This window comes from Pristiophorus japonicus, chromosome 11 (genome assembly GCF_044704955.1).
Source record: "Pristiophorus japonicus isolate sPriJap1 chromosome 11, sPriJap1.hap1, whole genome shotgun sequence".
In the NCBI taxonomy this organism is placed as follows: Eukaryota; Metazoa; Chordata; class Chondrichthyes; family Pristiophoridae; genus Pristiophorus; species Pristiophorus japonicus.
This window is the reverse complement of record NC_091987.1, coordinates 217,402,767-217,428,531: the sequence shown is the minus strand read 5'-3', so window position 1 is coordinate 217,428,531 and position 25,765 is coordinate 217,402,767. Positions and strand designations below refer to the sequence as shown.

General features: G+C 51.8%; 1 protein-coding gene across 4 annotated transcripts in view; it reads right to left on the bottom strand.

Annotated features, from left to right (window-relative positions):
- The window catches only part of nectin1b (nectin cell adhesion molecule 1b), a 501,691-nt gene that overhangs the window by 12,677 nt on the left and 463,249 nt on the right, over positions 1-25,765 (bottom strand). Inside the window, exons 8-10 of one of the 4 annotated variants that reach the window (XM_070894547.1) lie at positions 20,665-20,757; positions 10,236-10,343; positions 697-809 (exon numbers count right to left, since the gene is read on the bottom strand). In XM_070894547.1, coding sequence (XP_070750648.1) covers positions 697-809; positions 10,236-10,343; positions 20,665-20,757 — 314 coding nt within the window. Of the gene's footprint in view, positions 1-622; positions 810-10,235; positions 10,344-20,664; positions 20,758-25,765 lie in introns of all 4 variants that reach the window. The other 3 variants (XM_070894548.1, XM_070894546.1, XM_070894549.1) reach the window with 3 other exon arrangements.

Below are 25,765 nucleotides of genomic sequence, written 5' to 3'. Positions count from 1 at the left end.
GGGGCACTGGGTGGGGGCTCATGGGGCTCTGGGGGGGCACGGGGGGCTCAGAGGATTGGGGGCTCGGGGGGGGCTCAGGGGACTGGTGGCTTGGGGGGGCATGGAGGGGGGCTCTGGGGGGGGGGCTCAGGGGACTGGGGACTCGGGGGGGGCACTGGGGATTTGGGGGGACATGAGGGGCTCGGGGGGCACGGGTTAGGCACGGAGGGGCGGGGGGACTGTCGGGACCGGTACTTAAACCCGCCGCCTTTCGGACAGAGGTGTTGGGCCGGAGCAGCTCCACAGTAAGTCGACAGAGCTTGGGACTAAATGTTTCAGAAGACCACCACCAGGAACACGGCGCTCTCAGCAATCCGCACCTCGCGTGTATAGACTCAGGGTTCACTCCGCAGCATGCCATGCGCGGTGCAGCCAGTGCAGGAGGCTAAAACATTCCTTAGAAACATGTTTAAAGCATTCAGGTGCGCTCCTTAAAGGTGTGAATATTGAGTGGAATTGTCGGCAGACCGGAACATGCAGTATGAGGCCAGTCGGTGCAGGAACCGAGCCACGAAGCGCTCTGCGTGCAGGGGTGAGCAGATTACTCGGAGGGACAAGAGGGGGGGGGAGTGCAGAAGTGTACCTGGAGGTGAAAGGTCGGAGGGAAAGGCCTACAAAGGCATGCTTTAGCGTAAGTTAGGCTGGATAGTTGCGTACTCGACAAGGTCTCCGCCAGCGTGAATGGAAGTCCGCGGGCTGGGGTGTGACGAGGCCAGAGCAGCAGTGTCGAGCTCAGCATATTGGATGTCATAGTCCTTGGCGCCGGGAGTCTAGAGTGACAGGAGGCGGAGAGAGAGAGAGAAAGTTCAAGGCAAGAGAGGAAAGACAAGAGAGGGGGAAAAAAGTCAGTAACAGAGAAAAAAAACTGATGCAGAAACAAAAAATGAATCAGTCTGAGAAACAGTAAAATCATCAGCACAACCGGATCTGACAGAGGCTCAAGTTACAGACAACCTCAGGGAACAGTCACTCCCTCTGCAAACTCCGACCATTGCCTTATAACCTGGGACGAGAAGGGCCCAGTCCGGTGAATGGCCGTCTCCCCATGGGCTTGTTCAGCAGAGCTGGAGCACACAATTCTTGTGTCCCTTAACTTCATTCTTATGTAAAGAAAGGAATTGCATTTATATAGCGCCTTTCACAGCCTCAGGTTGGCCCAAAGCGCTTTACAGCCAATGAAGTGCTTTTGGAGTGTGGTCACTGTTGCAATGTGGGAAACGCGGCAGCCAATTTGCGCACAGCAAGCTCCCACACACAGCAATGTGATAATGACCAGATAATCTGTTGTAGGTATTGGTTGAGGGATACATTTTCAGCAGGACACCGGGAGAACTCTCTTGCTCTTCTTCCAGTATTGCAGTGAGATCTTTTACATCCACCTGAGAGGGCAGTCGGGGACTCGGTTTAACGTTTCATCTGAAAAATGGTACCTCCGATAGTGTGGCACTCCCTCAGTACTGCCCCTCCGACTGTGCGGCACTCCCTCAGTACTGCCACACTGATAGTGCAGCACTCCCTCAGTGCTGTCCCTCTGACAGTGCAGCACTCCCTCAGTACTGCCCCTCCGACAGTGCAGCACTCCCTCAGTACTGCCCCTCCGACAGTGCAGCACTCCCTCAGTAATGCCCCTCCGACAGTGCGGCGTTCCCTCAGTACTGCCCCTCCGACAGTGCAGCACTCCCTCAGTACTGCCCCTCCGACAGTAAGCACTCCCTCAGTATTGCCCCTCTGACACTGCGGCGCTCCCTCAGTACTTCCCCTCCGACAGTGCAGCACTCTCTCAGTACTGCCCCTCTGACAGTGTCAGCTGATTCCGACGGCTGACCCTCTGACTATAGATCAGGGGCCGGCGGTGTGCGAAGGACCTCGATCGCCATTCTGGGAGACAACTGGACAGTGTGCACTGGGCTCGCTCCGTCAGTCTTACCCGAAGGGAACCAAACACTGTTACATCGTTTCCGCGCGTGGGTAGGAGTTACACCGCATGACTATCACGGGGCCGCCGCCCCAGTCCCCGCCCACAATCACTATCGCCCTGCCGCCCTTCCCCGCACCCACCCAGCTGCAGGCACCAACGTAGCGACCCCACTGTGGTGAATATCATTTTACAGTGTTTGGGAGTGACTGCCCCTTTAAGACTGTAGACTTTAATTTTGAGGTTTGATTGCTTTCTTTTTAACCAAATCACTTTTAAAATCGGCTGAGACCATGTTCCTGGGCAGTGTGTCTCGCCCCTCTGTCAGTATCCAGTGAGTACTCAGTAATTCTAACACTGGCTCAGCCTGGCACCTCCGACTGGATGCCCCATAACCCAAGCCAAGATCAACCTGCCAGCAGATTTCTTCAACACGTACAACACACCTTCGAGGAATCAGCAAAACGGATTTAGAATCATAGAATCTTACAGCACAGAAGGAGGCCATTCGGCTCATTGTGCCTGTGCGGGCTATTTGAAAGATTCTACCCAATTAGTCCCATTACCCCGCTAATCTTTCCCCTTCAAGTATTTATTCAATTCCCTTTTAAATGTTACAATTGAATCTGCTTCCACCGCCCTTTCAGGCAGCGCGTTCCTGATCATAATAACGTGTGTGAGAAGATATCTGCTCGTCTCCTGCTCTGGTTCCTTTGCCGAGTGGAATGGTCAGGAACGAGTGGAATTATGAATGAACTTTGTGATGGATGATATGTGTTTGGAGTCTGGGTTTTTTCTCTTTTCATTGGTTGTGAGCAGCGACGGCGGAGGCTCGATTATAATCTGAAATGCAGTTCAGAGCTGCCTCAACACTGCCCCAGTCACAGGCTTAACGCCCAAAGGGCAGCGACCCCTGACCCACGTTGGCACACCGGCCACTGTTTGGGTCTGAGGTGGGATTTCATCGCAGTGCCAACCGGGAGTGGGCAGGTTTGATACTTGGTCTGCATCAGACGGTGGTATCATCACCCCCTCCGTCTGTGCCCGGCGGGAAGCCCCATCACACAGTCCCGGCTGGCTCCGGTGAAGGAGCTCGGGACCGGGGCACGGGAGCGGAAACTGCCCCCAGACACACTGCAACAGTCTTTCCTCTTCCACATTCAGCAACGTGGATAAAATGCATTGTGTCTTTGCTTCACTCAAAGATTTCACCGCAGTCACACCTCGCTTCTCTTCTCCCCCTCCCAATGCAGCCTCCCCCATCATATTACCACTGGCCCATCACTCACCCCGCCCTCCCCTCCTCCGCACCCTCCCCCTCCTCTGCACTCACCCCTCCCCCTCTTCCGCATCCTCCCCCTCCTCCGCACCATCCCTTCCCCGCACCCTCCTCTGCACCCTCCCCTCCCCTCCCCCGCACCCTCCCCCCTCCTCCGCATCCTCCCCCTCCTCTGCACCCTCCCTTCCCCTCCCCCTCCTCTGCACCCTCCCCTCCCCTCCCCCGCACCCTCCCCTCCCCTCCCCCGCACCCTCCCCTCCCCCGCACCCTCCCCCCTCCTCCGCATCCTCCCCCTCCTCCGCACCCTCCCCTCCCCTCCTCTGCACCCTCCCTTCCCCTCCCCCTCCTCTGCACCCTCCCCTCCCCCGCACCCTCCCCTCCCCTCCCCCGCACCCTCCCCTCCCCTCCCCCGCACCCTCCCCCCTCCTCCGCATCCTCCCACTCCTCCGCACCCTCCCCTCCCCTCCCCTCCTCTGCACCCTCTCTCCCCCTCCTCTGCACTCACCCCTCCCCTTCTTCCGCATCCTCCCCCTCCTCCGCACCCACCCCTCCCCTCCCCCTCCTCTGCACCCTCCCCTCCCCTCCCCCGCACCCTCCCCTCCCCTCCCCCGCACCCTCCCCCTCCTCCGCACCCTCCCTTCCCCTCCTCTGCACCCTCCCCTCCCCTCCTCCTCCTCTGCACCCTCCCCCCTCCTCCGCATCCTCCCCCTCCTCCGCACCCTCTCTCCCCCTCCTCTGCACTCACCCCTCCCCCTCTTCCGCATCCTCCCCCTCCTCCGCACCCTCCCCTCCCCTCCCCCTCCTCTGCACCCTCCCCTCCCCTCCCCCGCACCCTCCCCTCCCCTCCCCCGCACCCTCCCCTCCCCCGCACCCTCCCCCTCCTCCGCATCCTCCCCCTCCTCCGCATCCTCCCCCTCCTCTGCACCCTCCCCTCCCCCTCCTCCGCACCCTCCTTTCCCATCCTCTGCACTCTCCCCTCCCCTCCCCCTCCCCCGTACCCTCCTCCGCATCCTCCCCCTCCTGCGCACCCTCCCTTCCCCTCCTCCCCTCCCCCTCCTCTGCACCCTCCCCTCCCCCTCCTCTGCACCCTCCCCTCCCCTCCCCCGCACCCTCCCTTCCACTCCTCTGCACCCTCCCCTCCCCCTCCTCTGCACCCTCCCCTCTCCTCCTGCGCACACCCCTCCCCTCCTCCGCATCCTCCCCCCCCTCCTCTGCACCCTCCCCTCCCCCTTCTCTGCACCCTCCCCTCCCCCTTCTCTGCACCCTCCCCTCCCCCTTCTCTGCACCCTCCCCTCCCCTCCTGTGCACACCCCATTAATTGCAATATCTAAAAGCAGCTTCAACTCCGCAGTAAACAAGCATGTATACATTATATCTTGAAAACGTAACATAGCGAAAAAGCACAAAAATGCTGAGACCATTTCTGACATGCCCCCTCTACCCCGCCCATCGCTCTATGAGGCCATGTCGCCGACTGTGATTGGTTGCTTCTTAGAGTTAAAGAAAAAAACGTCCATTTAGGCAGCGCCTTTTATATCTGCAGCCGTGGCTCAGTGGGCAGCTCTCTCGCCTCTGAGTTAGAAGGTCATGGAAGTCCCACACCAGAGACTTGAGCATGCAACCCAGCTGATACTCTCAAGGAGTGAGGGAGTGCCGCACTGTGGGAGCTTTCTGTGCGCAAATTGGCTGCCGTGTTTCCTACATTACAACAGCGATTACACTTTAAAAGTACTTCATTGGCTGTAAAGCGCTTTGGGACTGACTGAGGTTGTGACAGGCGCTATATAAATGCAAGTTCGTTTTTTCTTAGGGGCACACAGGCCGATTGCAGCTCACCACCCCTGCCTCAGGGGGAGAGGGTAAGGAGCAAAAAGAGACATTTCATCACAGCAAGATTATGTTACACAGATTAAAAATCACAGAAAGTTAACATGCAAGTACAACAAGCAATTAAGAAAGCAAATGGCATGTTGGCCTTTATTGCAAGGTGGTTGGAGTATAAGACTAAGTCCTCCAGTAATTATATAGGCCTAGGTAAGACCACACCTGGAGTACTGTGCACCGTTTTGGTCTCCTTACCTAACGTAGGATATACTTGCCTTAGAGGGAGTGCAACGAAGGTTCACCAGACTGATCCCTGGTTTGGGAGGGTTATTCTACAAGGAGAGGTTGTGTAGAATGGGTCTATATTCTCTGGAGTTTAGAAGAATGAGAGGTGATCTCATTGAAACATAGAAAATTCTTACAGGGCTTGACAGGGTAGATGCTGAGAGGTTGTTTCCCCTGGGCTGGGGAGTCGTGAACCAGGGCTCACAGTCTCAGGATAAGGGGTCAGTCATTTAGGATGGAGATGAGGAGGAATTTCTTCACTCAGAGGGTGGTGAATCTTTGGAATTCTCTGCCCCAGAGGGTTGTGGTTACTGAGTCGTTGAATGTATTCAAGGCTGAGATCGATAGATTTTTGGACACTAAGCAATATGGGGATCGGGCGGGAAAGTGGAGTTGAGGTCAAAGATCAGCCATGATCTCACTGAATGGCGGAGCAGGCTCGAGGGGCCGAATGGCCGACTCCTGCTCCTAATTCTTATATTGACAATCTACTGTGATGATTGCAGTTGTGAGAGAGCTCGGCACTTTGTGTCAAGGAAATCGTACCATGAACGCTGTTATTTTTTCATTGTTAAACAAGGCTGTTAAATAGGATTCTGCCTGTCTCAAACCAATTTCCTCTAATGACTGGGAAAGCTTTCCACTGCTGCAAAGACATTAAGGAGTATGATGGGATGACGATATTGATTAATGGGACAATGGAAGCTGATGAAAATGGATGTGACAGGGTGCAGACGGTGACAGTCAGTGGGATGATGAAGAGATCACAGTGTCAACAACACACACTTTACGTTCAGCTCACATTCCACTGTCTTCACCAGCTCCCTCCGCATTTCCCTGAGACCAAAACACACAGCCTTTGGAATCAAACTGACCAATGGAGACTGGCCCCATTGTGTTCCAGTTTGTGGCATTGAATGGCACAGGGACTCAATCAGGACCAGATTTCTGCCACCCTTGGTCACTAATACATTTGTAAAGATGGTTAGACAAGAGGCGCTAGACACATCTATTGGTAAACAATAAACACTGTACTCCAGTGAGAGTCAGTGTGTGTGGGACCCGTACCCCAGTGAGAGTCAGTGTGTGTGGGACCCGTACCCCAGTGAGAGTCAGTGTGTGTGTGGAACTATACCTCAGTGAGAGTCAGTGTGTGTGGGACCCGTACCCTAGTGAGAGTCAGTGTGTGTGGGATTGTACCCCAGTGAGAGTCAGTGTGTGTGGGACTGTACCCCAGTGAGAGTCAGTGTGTGTGAAACTGTACCCCAATGAGAGTCAGTGTGTGTGGAACTGTACCCCAGTGAGAGTCAGTGTGTGTGGGACCCGTACCCTAGTGAGAGTCAGTGTGTGTGGAACTGTACCCCAGTGAGAGTCAGTGTGTGTGGGACCCGTACCCCAGTGAGAGTCAGTGTGTGTGGAACTGTACCCCAGTGAGAGTCAGTGTGTGTGGGACCCGTACCCCAGTGAGAGTCAGTGTGTGTGTGGAACTATACCTCAGTGAGAGTCAGTGTGTGTGGGACCCGTACCCTAGTGAGAGTCAGTGTGTGTGGAACTGTACCCCAGTGAGAGTCAGTGTGTGTGGGACCCGTACCCCAGTGAGAGTCAGTGTGTGTGAAACTGTACCCCAATGAGAGTCAGTGTGTGTGGAACTGTACCCCAGTGAGAGTCAGTGTGTGTGGGACCCGTACCCCAGTGAGAGTCAGTGTGTGTGGAACTGTACCTCAGTGAGAGTCAGTGTGTGTGGGACCCGTACCCCAGTGAGAGTCAGTGTGTGTGGAGCTGTACCCCAGTGAGAGTCAGTGTGTGTGGAACTGTACCCCAGTGAGAGTCAGTGTGTGTGGGACCCGTACCCCAGTGAGAGTCAGTGTGTGTGGGACTGTACCCCAGTGAGAGTCAGTGTGGAACTGTACCACAAGAACTCCCAGATATGGCAGCTTGGACAGATTGTGATAAAATGAAAGACAGTGCAGTACTGGTATTCTGCCTGTTGATTCACTAGCTCACCCTGTAAATAGCGGCGGCTCTTTGCTTGGGCTGATACATTGCTGCATGGACCGACAGCACACAGCTAACGGCACTGAATGTATGTGGAACACCTTGGGACATCTTGGTGAGGCACTACGTAAACACAAGTCTTTCATTCTTTGAGAATTTCAGAATCCACAAGTTCACTTTACCCTCTGATCTCTCTCTCCATTATATACACAAATAGTGCCGTGGTCACTTTCCTCTCCCGTTATTCCTCAGCTCCAAACACACTGTCCGCACACACTTCACCCACCCTGTATCTTCACCATGTTGGAATCAAGAATCATCGTTCTGTCTCCGCTTCTTTCTCATTGTTTTCCAGGACCTCAAAAAACTCCTCCCCTCCCTCGCTCCTCCCTCCCTTGCTCCGCCCCTCCTTCCCTCGCACCTCCCTTCCTCGCTCCTCCCTCCCTCGCTCCACCCCTCCTTCCCTCGCACCTCCCTCCCTCGCTCCTCCCCTCCCTCCCAGGCCCCAAGCTCTGGAATTCCCTCCTTAAACCTCTTCACCTCTCTCTCTCCTCCTTTAAGATGCTCCTTAAACCCGACCCCTCTGACCACCTGACCTAATATCTCCTTATATGGCTCGGTGTTAAATTATGTCTGATAATCATTCCTGTGAAGCGCCTTGGGTCGTTTTACTGCATTAAAGACTCTATTTAAACGCACGTTGTTGCTGTTTGTATCATATTGCACTGTACAGCTTGTAGGGTGCCTGGGGGCAATTGCAGGGGGATATTGAGGGGGGGCAAGATCTGTGTCCCTGTGTGAGGTGTCTGGGTGTCTGGGGCGGACTGCGGTCAGGCAAGTTTTGACACAATGTCCATCACTCACCTATATTGGTTCGTTGTGTCACCTGTACAGGAGGAACAGATTTGTCAGGTGGAGGGTTTGCTTTTGACGGTGTCCATGACCTGCTCTGGGGAGACTACTGGCCTTGGGAGCACAGCTGCCTGCCTGTAACTGGGTTCTGATTCCTGCCCGGGATCCAGTCCCGTGGGATCTCCCTGATCCATGACCCTATGTGGCCTTTGATCAAGGACACAGTGCCTGAGCTGGCTGGCAACAGCAGGAGGTGCTGGGAGGGGATCGGGGCTGGGGGGTAACTGGACTCCCCCCTTCCGTCTGTCCTGGGCCAATATTTATCCCTCAAGCAACATAACAAAAAAAACAGATGATCTGGTCATTATCACATTGCTGTGTATGGGAGCTTGCTGTGCGCAAATTGGCTGCTGCCTTTCCCTCATTACAACAGTGACAACACTCCAAAAAAAAGTACATCCTTGTCTGTAAAGCGCTTTGAGACACCTGGTGCTCGTGAAAGGCGCTATATAAATGCAAGTCTTTCTTTCGTTCCCAGGCATACTGTGGCCAGATACAGTCCCCCAACCGTGGGCCGGCCTGAGGTCAGTGAACTCAGCCCAGACCAGGGTCTGGAGTTGGACCTGTGGGGCTGTAAGGCTCAGGACCGACCAGGAAGGGCAGGTTCCTGATTCTATATCAGCAGGTGCTGGCACATTGGTCCGTGCTGGCCGTCTTAACCACATGGGTCAGTGGATGTGTCAACACGGCCATCGGGAGAGGTTGCCAGGAATGGGCTTTTGTTCCTTATTAATTTTCTGTTCATGGCCATCGAGCACCTCACTGCAACAGCTAACAGGGTGGGTGTGGGTGTGGCTGTGGGTGTAAGTGTGGGTGTAAGTGTGGGTGTGGGTGTGGGTGTAAGTGTGGGTGTGGCTGTGGGTGTGGGTGTGGGTGTAAGTGTGGGTGTGAGTACGGGTGTAGGTGTAAGTGTGGGTGTGGGTGTGGGTGTGGGTGTAAGTGTGGGTGTGGGTGTAAGTGTGGGTGTGGGTGTGGGTGTGGGTGTAAGTGTGGGTGTGGGTGTGGGTGTAAGTGTGGGTGTGGGTGTGGGTGTAAGTGTGGGTGTGGGTGTGGGTGTGGCTGTGGCTGTGGGTGTAAGTGTGGGTGTAAGTGTGGGTGTGGGTGTGGGTGTAAGTGTGGGTGTGGCTGTGGGTGTGGGTGTGGGTGTAAGTGTGGGTGTGAGTACGGGTGTAGGTGTAAGTGTGGGTGTGGGTGTGGGTGTGGGTGTAAGTGTGGGTGTGGGTGTAAGTGTGGGTGTGGGTGTGGGTGTGGGTGTAAGTGTGGGTGTGGGTGTGGGTGTAAGTGTGGGTGTGGGTGTGGGTGTAAGTGTGGGTGTGGGTGTGGGTGTGGCTGTGGGTGTGGGTGTGGGTGTGAGTGTAAGTGTGGGTGTGGGTGTAAGTGTGGGTGTGGGTGTGGGTGTAAGTGTGGGTGTGGGTGTGGGTGTAAGTGTGGGTGTGGGTGTGGGTGTAAGTGTGGGTGTGGGTATGGGTGTGGGTGTAAGTGTGGGTGTGGGTGTAAGTGTGGGTGTGGGTGTGGGTGTAAGTGTGGGTGTGGGTGTAAGTGTGGGTGTGGGTGTGGGTGTAAGTGTGGGTGTGGGTGTAAGTGTGGGTGTGGGTGTGGGTGTGGGTGTGGGTGTGGGTGTGGGTGTGGGTGTGGGTGTGAGTGCGGGTGTAGGTGTGGGTGTGCCATGATTGATGGAGGGATGGACAGACAGAGGGATGGAGGGATGGATGGACGGAGGGATGGAAGGATAGAGGGAGGGATGGACTGATGGATGGAGGGATGGAGGGAGGGACGGATGGGCAGATGGAGTAATGGAGGGCTGGAGGTAGGGATGGAGGAATGGACGGAGATGTGGTGAAGTCCTGTACAGGAAGGATTGCCTTCACTGGCCCACACGAGGCAGCGACATGTGCTGTTTGTAACGTTATGATGACGGGTTCAAACCCAACGTGCTGGGCTGGGAAATGGTGAATGATTGCTGTTAGTGAGGAGTGGGTGTCTCACCGATTTCTCGGAGTAGGGAGATGATTCTGGAGCGGCCATGTCGTAATACTGGGTCTGCAGCGGCATCTTCTGTACATCCTCCTCCTCCTTACTGTCCAGATGCACCACCTGCACACAATGAGGGCCAAGTTAGGAGAGAGAGAGAGAGAGAGAGAGAGAGAGAGAGCGCATGGGTACAGCCAGTGGGGGCGCCTCACCGGCACAGCAACAGCACCAACACTGCACCGGACCGATCTGCACTCAATCCCACCCTGGCCCACTGCACACTGCCACAGGAGCAGGACATCACTGTCACAAACGCCCCTCTCCCACTGAGCGTGTGTGTGTGTGTGTGTGTGTGTGTGAGAGTGTGTGTGTGTGAGTGTGAATGTGCGAGTGTGTGTGTGTGTGTGTGAGAGTGTGTGTGTGTGAGTGTGCTAATGTGTGTGTGAGAGTGAGTGTGTGTGTGTGTGAGTGTGAGTGTGTGAGTGTGTGAGTGTGTGAGTGTGTGTGTATGTGTGAGTGTGAGTGTGTGTGTGAGTGTGAGTGTGTGTGTGTGTGTGAGAGTGTGTAAGCATGAGTGTGTGTAAGCATGAGTGTGTGTGTGCATGTGTGCATGTGTGTGAGTGTGTGTGTGAGTGAGTGTGTGTGTGAGTGTGAGTATGTGTGAGCGTGAGTGTGAGTGTGTGTGTATGAGTGAGTGTGTGAGTGTGAGTATGTGTGTGAGCGTGAGTGTGTGTGTGAACGTGTGAGTGAATGTGAGTGAGTGAGTGTGTGTGAATGTGTGTGAGTGAGTGAGTGTGTGTGAGCGTGAGTGTGTGAGTGTGTGTAAGCATGAGTGTGTGTAAGCATGAGTGTTTGTGTGCATGTGTGCATGTGTGTGTGTGTGTGTGAGTGAGTGTGTGTGTGAGTGTGAGTATGTGTGAGCGTGAGTGTGTGTGTATGAGTGAGTGTGTAAGTGTGAGTATGTGTGTGAGTGTGAGTGTGAGTGTGAGTATGTGTGTGAGCATGAGTGTGAGTGTGTGTGTGAGCGTGTGAGTGTATGAGTGTGTGTGAGCGTGAGTGTGTATGTGAGTGAGTGTGAGTGAGTGTGTGAGTGTGTGTGTATGAGAGTGCGTGAGTGAGTGTGTGTGTGTGTGAGTGAGTGTATGTGAGAGTGTGTGAGTGAATGTGTGAGTGAGTGTGTGTGTGTGAGTAAGTGTGTGAGTGAGTGTGTCTGTGAAAGTGTGAGTGAGTGTGTGAGTGTGCGCAAGTGAGTGAGTGTGTGTGTGAGTGTGTGTGTGAATGTGCGCAAGTGAGTGAGTGTGTGTGTGAGTGTGAGTGTGTGTGAGTGTGAGTATGTGTGAGTGTGAGTGTGTGTGTATGAGTGAGTGTGTGAGTGTGAGTATGTGTGTGAGTGTGAGCGTGAGTGTGAGTATGTGTGTGAGCATGAGTGTGAGTGTGTGTGTGAGCGTGTGAGTGTATGAGTGTGTGTGAGCGTGAGTGTGTATGTGAGTGAGTGTGTGTGTATGAGAGTGCGTGAGTGAGTGTGTGTGTGTGAGTGAGTGTATGTGAGAGTGTGTGAGTGAATGTGTGAGTGAGTGTGTGTGTGTGTGAGTAAGTGTGTGAGTGAGTGTGTCTGTGAAAGTGTGAGTGAGTGTGTGAGTGTGCGCAAGTGAGTGAGTGTGTGTGTGAGTGTGTGTGTGAATGTGCGCAAGTGAGTGAGTGTGTGTGTGAGTGTGAGTGTGAGTGTGTGTGAGTGAGTGTGTGTGAGCGTGAGTGTGTGTGTGTGAGTGTGTGTGAGCGTGAGTGTGTGTGTGTGAGTGTGTGAACGTGAGTGTGTGTGTGTGAGAGTGTGCGTGTGTGAGCATGAGTGTGTGTGTGTGAATGTGTGTATGTGCATGAGCCTGAGTGTGTTTGTGAGCGTGAGTGAGCGTGTGACCGTGAATGTGCGAGTGAGTGTGTGAGTGAGTGTTTGTGATTGTGTGTGAGTGTGGATGGGTGTGAGTGAGTGATTGTGAAAGTGAGACTGAGTGTGAGTGTAGATGTGAGAGTGAGTGAGTGTGAGAGTGAGTGACTGTGAGAGTGAATGTGTGAGTGAGTGTGCGTGTGAGTTAGCATGTGAGAGTGTGTGTGAGTGTGAGTATGTGAGTGAGTGTGTGAGTGTCAATGTGTGGGTGTGCGTGAGTGAGTGTGTGAGTGTGTGTGAGTGTGAGTGAATGAGTGAGTGTGTGTGTGAGTGTGTGAGTGTGTGTGCATGTGTGTGTGTGCATGAGCCTGAGTGTGTTTGTGAGCGTGAGTGAGCATGTGACCGTGAATGTGCGAGTGAGTGTGTGAGTGAGTGTTTGTGATTGTGTGTGAGTGTGGATGGGTGTGAGTGAGTGAGAGTGAGACTGAGTGTGAGTGTAGATGTGAGAGTGAGTGAGTGTGAGTGAGTGTCAGAGTGAGTGTGTGTGTGAGTGAGTGAGTGTGCATGTGAGTTAGCATGTGAGAGTGTGTGTGAGTGTGAGTATGTGAGTGAGTGTGTGAGTGTCAATGTGTGGGTGTGCATGAGTGAGTGAGTGTGTGAGTGTGTGAGTGTGTGTGAGTGTGAGTGAATGAGTGAGTGTGTGTGTGAGTGTGTGAGTGTGAATGTGCGTGAGTGTGTGTGTGTGCATGTGAATGTGTGTGAGTGTGAATGAGTGTGTGCATGTGAATGTGTGTGAGTGAGTGTATGAGTGTGAGTGCGTGTGCGTGAGTGAGTTTGCGTGTGTGTGAGTGTGTGTGTGTGAGTGTGAGTGTGTTTGTGAATGTGTGTGTGTGCATGAGCCTGAGTGTGTTTGTGAGCGTGAGTGAGCGTGTGACCGTGTATGTGCGAGTGAGTGTGTGTGTGTAAGTGTTTGTGATTGTGTGTGAGTGTTGGTGGGTGTGAGTGAGTGAGTGTGAGAGTGAGTGTGAGAGTGAGTGTGGGTGTGAGTGTGGGTGTGAGTGTGGATGTGAGAGTGAGTGAGTGTGAATGTGAGTGAGCATGTGAGATTGTGTGTGTGTGAGTGTGATTGAGTGAGTGTGTGTGTCAATGTGTGAGTGTGTGAGTGTGTGTGAGTGTGAGTGAATGAGTGAGTGTGTGTGTGAGTGTGTATAAGTGAGTGTGAGTGTGTGTGAGAGTGAGTGTGAGTGTGCTTGAGTGTGTGTGTACATGTGAGTGTGTGTGAGTGAGTGTATGAGTGTGAGTGAGTGCGTGAGTGAGTGTGTGTGTGTGTGAATGTGTGTGTGTGAGTGAGTGAATGAGTGAGTGTGTGCGTGAGTGTATGTGTGAATGAGTGTGAGTATGAGTGTGATTGTGTGTGTGTGAGTGTGTGTGTGTGAGTGTGAGTGTGTGTGTGTGTGTGTGAGTGTATGAATGTGAGTGAGTGTGTGTGTGTGAGTGTGTGTGTGTGTGAGTGTCGGTGGGTGTGTGAGTGTGAGTGAATGAGTGAGTGTGAGTGTGTGTGAGTGAGTGTATGAGTGTGAGTGAGTGTGAGTGAGTGAGTGTGTGTGTGTGAATGTGTGTGTGTGAGAGTGAGTGAATGAGTGAGTGTGTGAGTGTATGTGTGAATGAGTGTGAGTGTGTGTGAGTGAGTGTGTGTGTGCATGTGAGTGTGTGAGTGTATGATTGTGAGTGAGTGTGCGTGAGTGAGTGTGTGAATGTGGGTGTGTGAGTGAGTGTGTGAGTGTGTGCGAGTCAGTGAGTGTGAGTGTGTGTGTGAGTGTGGGTGGGTGTGAGTGAGTGAGTGTAAGAGTAAGTGTGAGTGTGGGTGTGAGTGTGTGTGAGTGTGTGTGTGTGCATGTGAGTGTTTGCGAGAGTGAGTGAGTGTATGACTGTGAGTGAGTGTGAGTGTGTGCGAGTCAGTGAGTGAGTGTGTGCGAGTGAGTGTGTGTGTGTGAGCCTGAGTGTGTATTTGTGAGCTTGAGTGAGCATGTGACCGTGAATGTGCGAGTGAGTGTGTGTGTGTGTGAGTGTGTGTGTGTGTGTGTGTGTGTGTGTGAGTGTATGAATGTGAGTGAGTGTGTGTGTGTGAGTGTGTGTGTGTGTGAGTGTCGGTGGGTGTGTGAGTGTGAGTGAATGAGTGAGTGTGAGTGTGTGTGAGTGAGTGTATGAGTGTGAGTGAGTGTGCGTGAGTATGTGTGTGTGTGAGAGTGAGTGAATGAGTGTATGTGTGAATGAGTGTGAGTGTGTGTGAGTGTGTGTGAGTGAGTGTGTGTGTGCATGTGAGTGTGTGAGTGTATGAGTGTGAGTGAGTGTGCGTGAGTGAGTGTGTGAATGTGGGTGTGTGAGTGAGTGTGTGAGTGTGTGCGAGTCAGTGAGTGTGAGTGTGTGTGTGAGTGTGGGTGGGTGTGAGTGAGTGAGTGTAAGAGTAAGTGTGAGTGTGGGTGTGAGTGTGTGTGAGTGTGTGTGTGTGCATGTGAGTGTTTGCAAGAGTGAGTGAGTGTATGACTGTGAGTGAGTGTGAGTGTGTGCGAGTCAGTGAGTGAGTGTGTGCGAGTGAGTGTGTGTGTGTGAGCCTGAGTGTGTATTTGTGAGCTTGAGTGAGCATGTGACCGTGAATGTGCGAGTGAGTGTGTGTGTGTGTGAGTGAGTGTGTGTGAGCGTGAGTGTGTGTGTGTGAGTGTGTGTGAGCGTGAGTGTGTGTGTGTGAGTGTGTGAACGTGAGTGTGTGTGTGTGAGAGTGTGCGTGTGTGAGCATGAGTGTGTGTGTGTGAATGTGTGTATGTGCATGAGCCTGAGTGTGTTTGTGAGCGTGAGTGAGCGTGTGACCGTGAATGTGCGAGTGAGTGTGTGAGTGAGTGTTTGTGATTGTGTGTGAGTGTGGGTGGGTGTGAGTGAGTGATTGTGAGAGTGAGACTGAGTGTGAGTATAGGTGTGTGTGTGAGTGAGTGTGCTTGTGAGTAAGCATATGAGAGTGTGTGTGAGTGTGAGTATGTGAGTGAGTGTGTGAGTGCCAATGTGTGTGAGTGCATGAGTGAGTGAGTGTGAGAGTGTGTGAGTGTGAGTGAATGAGTGAGTGTGTGTGAGTGTGTTTATGAGTGTGCGTGTGTGTGAGAGTGAGTGTGAGTGTGTGTGTACACGTGAGTGTGTGTGAGTGAATGAGTGTGAGTATGAGTGTGAGTGTGTGTGAGTGTGTGTGAATGTGTGTGTGTGAGTGAGTGTGTTTATGTGAGTGTGAGTGTGCGTGAGTGTGTGTGTGCATGTGAGTGTGTGTGAGTGTGCGTATGAGTGTGCGTATGAGTGTGAGTATGAGTGAGTGTGTTTGAGTGAGTGTGTGTTTGTGAGTGTGTGTATGAGCGTGACTGTGTGTTTGTGTTTGTGTGTGAGAGTGAGTGAGTGTGAGAGTGAGTGAGTGTGAGAGCGAGTGTGTGTGAGAGTGTGGTGTGAGTGTGGTGTGTGTGTGTGTGAGTGAGTGAGAGTGTGTGTGAGAGCGAGTATGTGAGTGAGTGTGTGAGTGTGAATGTGTGTGAGTGCGCGTGAGTGAGTGTGTGTGCGTGTTAGTGAATGAGTGTGTGTGTGTGTGTGTGAGTGTGAGTGTGCATGTGAGTGTGTGAGTGAGTGTGTGTGCGTGAGTTTAATGTGAGTGTGTGTGAGTGTGAGTGTGTGAGTGTGAGTGTGTGTGCATGAGTGTGTGTGTGAGTATGTGTGTGCATGAGTGTGTGTGTGAGTGAGTGAGTATATGAGTGTGAGTGAATGTGCGTGTGTTTGAGTGTGAGAGTGTGTGTGTGAGTGAGTGTGAATGTGTGTGAGTGTGAGAGTGTGTGTGTGAGTGAGTGAGTATATGAGTGTGAGTGAATGTGCATGTGTGTGAATGTGAGAGTGTGTGTGTGAGTGTGAGCGTGTGTGTGTGACTGTGAGTGTGTGAGTGAGTGTGAGGGTGTGTGAGCGTGAGCATGAGTGTGTGTGTGACCATTTGTGAATGTGAGTGTGAGTGTGTGTGTGAGTGAGTGTGGATGGGTGTGAGTGAGTGTGAGTGTGGGTGTGAGAGTCAGTGAGTGTGAGAGTGAGTGAGTGTGAGTGTGTGAGTGATTGTGAGTGTGTGTGAGTGTGCGTGTGTGTGTGTGTGAGTGAGAGAGTGTGTGTGTGTGTGTGTGTGAGTGAATGAATGTGAGTGAGTATGTGTGTGTGTGTGTGTGAGTGTGTGTGTGCATGTGAGTGTTTGTGAGGGTGAGTAAGTGTATGACTGTGAGTGAGTGTGAGTGTGTGTGTGCGTGAGTGTGTGAATGTGAGTGTGTGTGTGAGTGGGTATGTGTGTGAGTGAGTGTGAGTGAGTGTGTGTGTGAATGTGTGAGTGAGTGTGTGAGTGTGGGTGGGTGTGAGTGAGTGAGTGTAAGAGTGAGTGTGAGTGTGGGTGTGAGTGTGAAAGTGAGTGAGTGTGAGAGTGTGTGTGTGTTTGTGAGTGTTTGCGAGATTGAGTGAGTGTATGACTGTGAGTGAGTGTGAGTATGTGCGAGTCAGTGAGTGTGTGTGTGAGTGTGTGTGTGTGAGTGTGAGTGTGTGTGTGTGTGAGTGTGTGAGCGTGAGTGAGCATGTGACAGTGAATGTGCGAGTGAGTGTGTGTGTGTGAGTGAGTGTTTGTGATTGTGTGTGAGTGTGGGTGGGTGTGAGTGAGAGTGAGTGTGAGTGTGTGTGTGTGAATGTGAGAGTGAGTGTGAGAGTGAGTGAGTGCAAGAGTAAGTGTGTGTGTGAGTGTGAGTATGTGAGTGAGTGTGTGAGTGTCAATGTGTGTGAGTGTGCATGAGTGAGTGAGTGAGTGTGTGTAGGTGTGAGTGTGAGTGAATGAGTGAGTGTGTGTGTGAGTGTATGTGTGAGTGTGTATGAGAGTGAGTGTGAGTGTGCGTGAGTGAGTGTGTGTGCACGTGAGTGTGTGTGAGTGTGAATGAGTGTGAGTATGAGTGTGAGTGTGTGTGTGAATGTGTGTGCGTGAGTGTGAGTGAATGAGTGAGTGTGTGTGTGAGTGTGTGTGTGAGTGTGTGTGTGAGTGAGTGTGTGAGTGTGCATGATTGTGTGTGTACATGTGAGTGTGAGTATGAGTATGTATGTGTGTGCATGTGAGTGTGAGTGAGTGTGTGTGTGCGTCAGTGTGTGAGTGTGTGAGTGTGTGTGTGATTGAGTGTGTGAGAGTGAGTGTGTGTGAGTGAGTGTGTGTTTGTGAGTGTGTGTATGAACGTGAATGTGTGTTTGTGTTTGTGTGTGAGAGTGGGTGAGTGTGAGAGTGAGTGTGTGAGTGTGAGTGTGAGAGTGAGTGTGTGAGTGTGAGAGTGAGTGTGAGAGCGAGTGTGTGTGGGGCTGAGTGAGTGTGTGTGTCAGTGTGTGTGAGTGTGGTGTGTGTGTGTGAGTGAGTGTGTGTGTGTGTGTGAGTGAGTGTGTGTGTGAATGTGGAGTCAGTGAGTGTGTGTGTGAGTGTGTGAGTCAGTGAGTGTGTGTGTGAGTGAGTGTGTGTCTGGGTGAGTATGTGTGTGAGTGCGTGAGTGAATGAGTGTGTGTGTGTGTGAGTATGGGTGGGTGTGTGTGAGTGTGGGTGTGAGAGTAAGTGTGTGTGAGAGTGAGTGAGTGTGTGAGTGAGTGTGTGAGTGAGTGTGTATGTGAGTGTGTGTGTGGTGTGTGTGTGAGTGAGTGTGAGTGAGTGAGCATGTGAGTGTGAGTGTGAGTATGTGAGTGTGTGTGTGTGTGTGTGAGTGAGCGAATGAGTGAGTGTGTGTGTGAGTGTGTGTGTGCATGAGAGTGTGTGTGAGTGTGAGTGAGTATGAGTGTGAGTGTGTGAGTGTGTGTGCGTGAGTGTGTGTGCGAGTGTGTGTGAGTGTGTGTGCATGTGAGTGTGTGAGTGTATGAGTGAGTGTGAGTGTGTGTGCGTGTGTGTGTGATGTGAGTGTGAGTGTGCGAGAGTGTATGTGTGTAAGTGAGTGAGTGAGTGTGTGTGTGTGGGTGGGTGAATGAGTGTGAGTGAGTGTGTGTGTGTGGGTGAGTGATGAGTGACTGTGAGTGAGTGTGTGTGAGTGTGAGTGAGTGTGAGCATGAGTGTGTGTGTGTGTGTTTGTGAGTGTGTGTGTGTGAGCATGAGTGTGTGTGAGCATGAGTGAGTGTATGAGTGTGAGTGAGTGTATGAGTGTGAGTGTGTGAATGTGAGTGTGTGTGAGTGAGTGGGTGTGAGTGTGTGTGAGTGAGTGTGTGTGGGTGTGAGTGTGGGTGTGTGTGCGTGTGAGAGTGAGTGAGTGTGAGTGTGTGAGTGTAAGTGTGTGAGTGGTGTGTGTGTGTTTAAGTGTGAGTGTGCATATGAGAGTGTGTGTGTGAGTGAGTGTGTGAGTGTGTGTGGGTGAGTGAGTGTGAGTGAGTGTGTTTGTGTGTCTGTGAGTGTGAGTGAACAAGTGTGTGTGTGTGAGTGTGTGTTAGTGTGAGTGTATGTGTGAGTGTGAGTGAGTGTGTGAGTGTGAGTGTGTGAATGAGTGTGATTGTGTGTGTGTGTGTGTGGGTGAGTGTGTGTCGGTGATTGAGTGTGTGAGTGTGTGTTGGTGATTGAGTGTGTGTCGGTGATTGAGTGTGTGTGGGTAAGTGTGTGTGGGTGAGTGTGTGAATGAGTGTGATTGTGTGTGTGTGTCGGTGATTGAGTGTGTGAGTGTGTGTTAGTGTGAGTGAGTGTATGTGTGAGTGTGTGAGTGTGAGAGTGTGAGTGTGTGAATGAGTGTGATTGTGTGTGTGTGTGGGTGAGTGTGTGTCGGTGATTGAGTGTGTGAGTGTGTGTTAGTGTGAGTGAGTGTATGTGTGAGTGTGTAAGTGTGTGTGGGTGAGTGTGTGAATGAGTGTGATTGTGTGTGTGTGTGGGTGAGTGTGTGTGGGTAAGTGTGTGTGTGAGTGTGTGTGTTAATTGAGAACATGATCAGGCTCGGCTGTGATGCCTCCACCCTCGGTGATGACCCCATTGCCTGGCCTCACAACAACAACCTGCATTTATAGAGCACAAAGTGACCACGGTGCTTCACAGGATACAAATGGATATTGAGCCAAAGATGAAGGTATTAGGAGTGGTGACCAACCGCTTGGCCAAAGAGATGGGTTTTATGGAGGATCCGTAAAGCAGAGAGAGCGGGAGTTCCATGGGGCCTCGGTGGGTTACGGCATGGCCACCAATGGTCGCGCTGGAGGAATGTAGAGATTGCGGAGATTGTAGGGCTGGAGAAGGTTACAGAGTCACGGAGTAACAATGCCATGGAGGGATTTAAACACAAAGAAATATAAATTTGAATTGTTGGGGGAATCAGGAGTCAATGTAGATGTGCGGGGTGGCGATAGAGAGGTGGGACGTGCGGGAAAGCTCACGGGCAGGAGAGTTTTGGATGAGCTACAGATTTATGGAGACTGGAAGATGGGAGGCCGGCCAGGAGTGCGACGGAATAGTCGAGTCTGGAGGTGACAAAGGGATGGATGAGGGTTTCAGCAGCGGATGAGCTGAGGCAGGGCAAAGATGCTCGATGTTGCGGAGGTGCACGTCGGTGGTTTGGTGATGGAGAGGACATGATGGAAAGGAGATGGTGGAGAGGACATGGGGTCGGACGCTCCCTCGGCATACAATAGGAGGCTGAGGTTGTGAACGGTCTGGTTTAGTGTGAGAGTGGCCAGGGAGGGGGGTGGAATCGGCTGCTTGCGAGTGGAGTTGGTGGCGGAGGCTTTGGCCTTCCCAATGTTTAATGTGAGGAGGTCACTGACCCAGGATAACACAGAGGGAGTGGAGGGGAGCAGAGAGGTGGGGAGAGGGGGAGCTGGACCTGATCAGCGTACTTGTGGAAGGAAGCGCACTCCATGTCGCCAAGGGCCAAGATGAGGAAGAGGAGGGGGCCAAGGATAGATTCTTGGGATAACGGTTTAGGGACAGGAAGGGAAGTTATTACTGCACAGTCTCTGGCTACAGTTGGATTGGTACGAGCGGAACCAGGCGGGGGAAGTCACACTGAGCTGGACGACAGGAGAGAGGTTGAAGAATGCTGTGCTGGACTATGTCCAAGGCTGCAGACAGGTCGAGGAGAAGGTTCAGCGACAATACACCTTGGGTATAATCACTGTGGCTGTGATTACCGCTGTATCGATGCTTGACATCAGCAGGAACCTGACTGAAGAAGCTCAAACATTGGAATGCACGTTTAGGGACTGTGTAGAGGAAAGAGAGATTGCAGATGGGGCGGGAGTTTGGCCAAGGACAGTGGGGTGGAGCGGGTTTATTTGGAGGTGGGTTTGAGAATGGAGGTTTTTGAACAGGACGGGAGGGGATGGGACCTAAGGAGCGGAAGGCACACTAGGCGAATGGATATTTGGACAATGTGTGGGGGGTCCATGGACCTGGGCTCGGTCAGTGGGGCCAGGAGAGGACGGGAGATATCACACACCCTGGCATTGTGGCCATGCCTAAACGTCAATTACAGTCCGCCGCAGAGCGGTTCAACACAAACTTAAAATTTCAGCATAACAATCCTACACCTTAAACACAGATTTCTGTCCTCCTCTCATCGGTGTTTCAGCTGCTAAAGCCGTGTCTGTGGTAACCCGAACTCTGGGACCCGCAGGATTTATCTATCATTTAAATAAAAACAAACCATTAAAAACTATCAGCTGCACCAGAAATGGATTTTCAGAAATGCGAGGAATGGCCTTTGCCCGAGTGTGGCCGGATCTGTATCGTCACAGATCGGGGAATGTGAGCCCTGGCTGAGAAATTAAACACCCGCCTTCCTCAGCCAATCAGCAGCACATCGAGTGAACTGATCCTCACAACCAAAACTCGCTGGCCGAGAATGGAACCCAAAACATTCCGACTCATCGAGATGGCGGCCTGGATCATATCAGTTAGCGCACTGCTGCCCAGTGATTGACGTACAACAACAGGATCCAGGTTATAGCATTAGTCAGCAGTTAATACAGCGCCAATCCAGCAAACAACTGTTACACACCTTCCCAGTTACCACATGCTCAACTATTACAGTACTATCAGAGCCCCTCCGACAGTGCGGCGCTCCCTCAGCATTGCCCCTCCGACAGTGTCAGTACTGCCCCTCCGACAGTGCGGCACTCCCTCAGTACTGCCCCTCCGACAGTGCGGCACTCCCTCAGTACTGCCCCTCCGACAGTGCGGCGCTCCCTCAGCATTGCCCCTCCGACAGTGCGGCGCTCCCTCAGTACTGCCCCTCCGACACTCCCTCAGTACTGCCCCTCCGACACTCCCTCAGTACTGCCCCTCCGACACTCCCTCAGCACTGCCCCTCCGACAGTGCGGCACTCCCTCAGCACTGCACTGGGAGTGCGAGCCTGGATTCTGTGCTCAAGTCTCTGGAGTGGGATTTGAGCCCACAACCCTCTGACTCGGAGGCGAGAGTGCTGCCCACTGAGCCACGACTGACCCTGTACAACTAATTCTGCAAGATGACAGCGTGCTGAAGATCAGCTGAAACCTCGTGCTGGTCGTTCATAGATCAACATCGCTGCATTTGTGCCTCCGGTCCCACCGTGAATCAGTATCTGCTCAGGCCACAACTCCCCTCCTCAGCACCTGGTAGCTGGTGAATTAAACACCAGTCACACAAGGCTGGCTGAGGCTCCACTGTGTGCTACCATGGCAACTGATCGGGGGAGGGGGAGATTTGCTCTGTGTGCTCTCTTTAGTGACATTGTAAACTCATTCTTTATGGGTAAGTTTATTATTTAGGATGCAAATCGCACCCAAGGGAAATCAAATGTTTTTGCACAATAGATAACAGCTCATTTATAGTGTGTGAGAGTGAAATTAATGAATCCGGGAATGCGAATGGCTGCGAGCGCTGTTGTTACTTATTTTCTTCAATGCTTCAAAGTCCAGGGAGAGATGTGTTCGGGGGTTCGCTCGGCAATGGCTCGGAGGATATAGGCACCACCTTGTGTGGTACTCATGAATCCAGAGGCCCTAGGATTGATCCCTGGCCGTGCTGAGTTTGAATTATGGAAGCTCAGACTCTTACAGCACAGAAGGAGGTCATTCGGCCCATCGTGCCTGTGCCGGCTCTTTGAAAGAGCAGTCGTGGTTAGTCCCATTCCCCAGCATGCTCCCCACAGCCCTGCCAAGCAATCTGCTTCCTGTACATGTGTAATTGAACATTCCGATTGAATCTGATTCCAAATCATAACCACCCTCTGTATGGAATCATTTCTCCTCAAGTTCTTTTGCCAATTATTTTAACTCTATAACCTCTTTTTTTTTCCATTCATGGGATGTGGGCATCGCTGGCAAGGCCGGCATTTATTGCCCATCCCTAATTGCCCCTTGAGAAAGTGGTGGTGAGCCGCCTTCTTGAACCGCTGCAGTCCGTGTGGTGAAGGTGCTCCCACAGTGCTGTTAGGGAGGGAGTTCCAGGATTGTGACCCAGCGACGATGAAGGAACGGCCGATATATTTTGAAGTCAGGACGGTGTGTGACTTGGAGGGGAACGTGGAGGTGGTGGTGTTCCCATGCACCTGCTGCCCTTGTCCTTCTAGGTGGTAGAGGTAGCGGGTTTGGGAGATGCTGCCGAAGAAGCCTTGGCGAGTTGCTGCAGCGCATCTTACCAGAGGAACCAGTTTCTCCCTACTTGCTCTATCAAACCCCTCATAACTTTGAACAATTCTATTAAATCTCCCCTTAACCTTCCCTGCTCTAGGGAGAACAATCCTAGCTTCTTCAATCTCTCCACATTACTGAAGTCCTTAATCTCTGGTATAATCCTGGTCAATCTCCCCGGCACACTCTCCAAGGTCTTGGCAGCCTTCCCAAAGTGCGGTGCCCAGAGTTGGACACAATACTGCAGTTGGGGCCTCATTAGTTCGCTGATCTTATCAAGATCAGCAGCTGAGGCAATCTCATTAGTTTTGGTGCTCCTGGGCTTGGAACTGGGGCAAAACACAGCTCGAGTTCCCACTGCTGGAATACTCACTCGTACCTGTTCACTCGACCATGCCAACGCACTCGTGGCTGGCCTCCCATTTTCCACCCTCCATAAACTTTGAGCTCATCCAAAACTCGGCTGCCTTGCACCAAGTCCCGCTCACCCATCACCCCCTGTGCTCGTTGACCCACATTGGCTCCCGGTCCGGCAACGCCTGGATTTTAAAATTCTCATCCTTGTTTTCAAATCCCTTCATGGCCTCATCCTGTCTCTGTAATCTCCTCCAGCCCCACAACCCGCTGAGATGTCTGTGCTCCTCTAATTCTGCCCTCCTGAGCATCCCTGATTATAATCGCTCCACCATCGGTGGCCGTGCCTTCTGCTGCCTGGGCCCCAAGCTCTGGAACTCCCTCCCTAAACCTCTCCGCCTCTCTCTTCTCCTTTAAGACGCTCCTTAAAACCCACCTCTTTGAGAAAGCTTTTGCTCAGTGTCCTCCTTACGTGGCTCTGTGTCAAATTTTGTTTGATAACGCTCCTGTGAAGCACTTCGAGATGTCTTACTACGTTAAATGCGCTATATAAAAAGAAATTGCTGTTGTTTAAACATGGAGTAAACATCGCCCCAGTCACCCATCACTGAGGCTCATTGGTGCAAAGTCCTGACTGAGATGGAGGAGTTAGGATCTGTTCGTCCCTCTGAAGCCAATAATACGGTTACCTGAAGCTGGGTTTGTGAATGGGTCAAGCATGGAGCAGCTCTCTGATTGGCCAACAGCTCAGTGTCTAGTTGGATCTTGCATGGAGTTTGGCAATGGCTCAGTGGCTGATATACTGTTATATCCAGACCAGAAGGTCTCACACTATCGGTGAGAACAGGATTCAGAAATACAACTCGAAATAATGAACCCTAACCCTCAGGCAGAGCCAGACTCAAAATATAAGAACATAAGAAATAGGAGCAGAATTAGGCCATAAGATCATGGCTGATCATTGACCTCAATTCAACTTTCCTGCCTGATCTCCATATCCCTTGATTCCCCTTAAGTCCAAAAATCTATCTATCTCACCTTTGAATATATTCAGAGACTCAGCATCCACAGCTTTCTGGGGCAGAGAATTCTAAAGATTCACAACCCTCCGAGTGAAGAAATTCCTCCTCATCTCCATCTTAAATGGCTGACCCCTTATCATGAGACTGTGCCTCCTGGTTCTAGACACTCCCACTAGACACTCTCAGCACCTACCCTGTCAATCCCCCTCAGAATCGTGTATGTTTCAATGAGATCACCTCTCATTCTTCTAAACTCCAGAGAGTATTGGCCCAATCTACAGAATCTCTCATCATAAGACAGCCCTCTCATCCCAGGAATCAATCTGGTGAACCTCTGTTGCACTGCCTCCAAGGCAAGTATATCCTTCCTTAGATAAGGAGACCAAAACTGTGCACAGTACTCCAGGTGTGGTCTCACCCAGGCCCTGTAAATTGTAGCAAGATGTCCTTATTCTTATACTTAACCTCCTTGCAATAAAGGCCAACATGCCATTTGCCTTCCTTACTGCTTCCTATACCTGCACACTCGCTTTCTGTGTTTCTTGCACAAGGGACACCCAAATCTCTCTGAATACCAACATTTAAAAGTTTCTCACCATTTTAAAAATATTGTTTTCTATTCTTCCCACCAAAGTGAATAACCTCACATTTCTCCACATTATACTCCATCTGCCACCTTACTGTCCACTCACTCAGTCTATCTATATCCCTTTGCAGACGCTTGGTGTTCTCCTCACAGCTTACTGTCCCACCTCGTTTTGTATTGTCAGCGAACTTGGATACATTACACACGGTGCCTTCATCTAGGTCATTAATATCATCATCATCATAGGCAGTCCCTCGGAATCGAGGAAGACTTGCTTCCACTCTTAAAATGATTCCTTAGGTGGCTGAACAGTCCAATACGAGAGCCACAGTCCCTGTCACAGCTAGGACAGACAGTCGTTGAGGGTAATGGACTGGTTTGCCGCACGCTCTTTCCGCTGTCTGCGTTTGTTTTCTGCATTCTCTTGGCGACGAGACTCAAGGTGCTCAGTGTCCTCCCCGATGCACTTCCTCCACTTCGGGCGGTCTTTGGCCAGGGACTCCCAGGTGTCAGTGGGGATGTTGCACTTTATCAGAGAGGCTTTGAGGGTGTCCTTGTAACATAGTGCAGTCATTAATGTTCTGTCGTCATTAATATAGATTGTAAATAGCTGAGGCTCCAGCACTGATCCTTGCGGCACCCCACTAGGTACAGCCTGCCAACCTGAAAAGGACCCATTTATCCTGACTCTGTTTTCTGACTGTTAACCAATTCTCTATCTATACTAATACATTACCTCCATCCCATGAACCCTTATCTTGTGTAATAATCTTTTATGTGGCACCTTATCGAATGCCTTTTTGGAAATCCAAATATACTATATCCACTGGTTTCCTTTTATCTACCCTGCTAGTTACATCCTCAAAAAACTCTAATAAATTTGTCAAACACGATTTCCCTTTCATATAACCATGTTGAATCTGCCTAATCATATTATGATTTTCTAAGTGTCCACTTCTTTAAAAATGGATTCCAGCCTTTTCCCGATGACTGATGTCGGGCTAACTGGCCTGTAGTTTCCTGTTTTCTCTCTCCCTCCTTTCTTGAATAGCG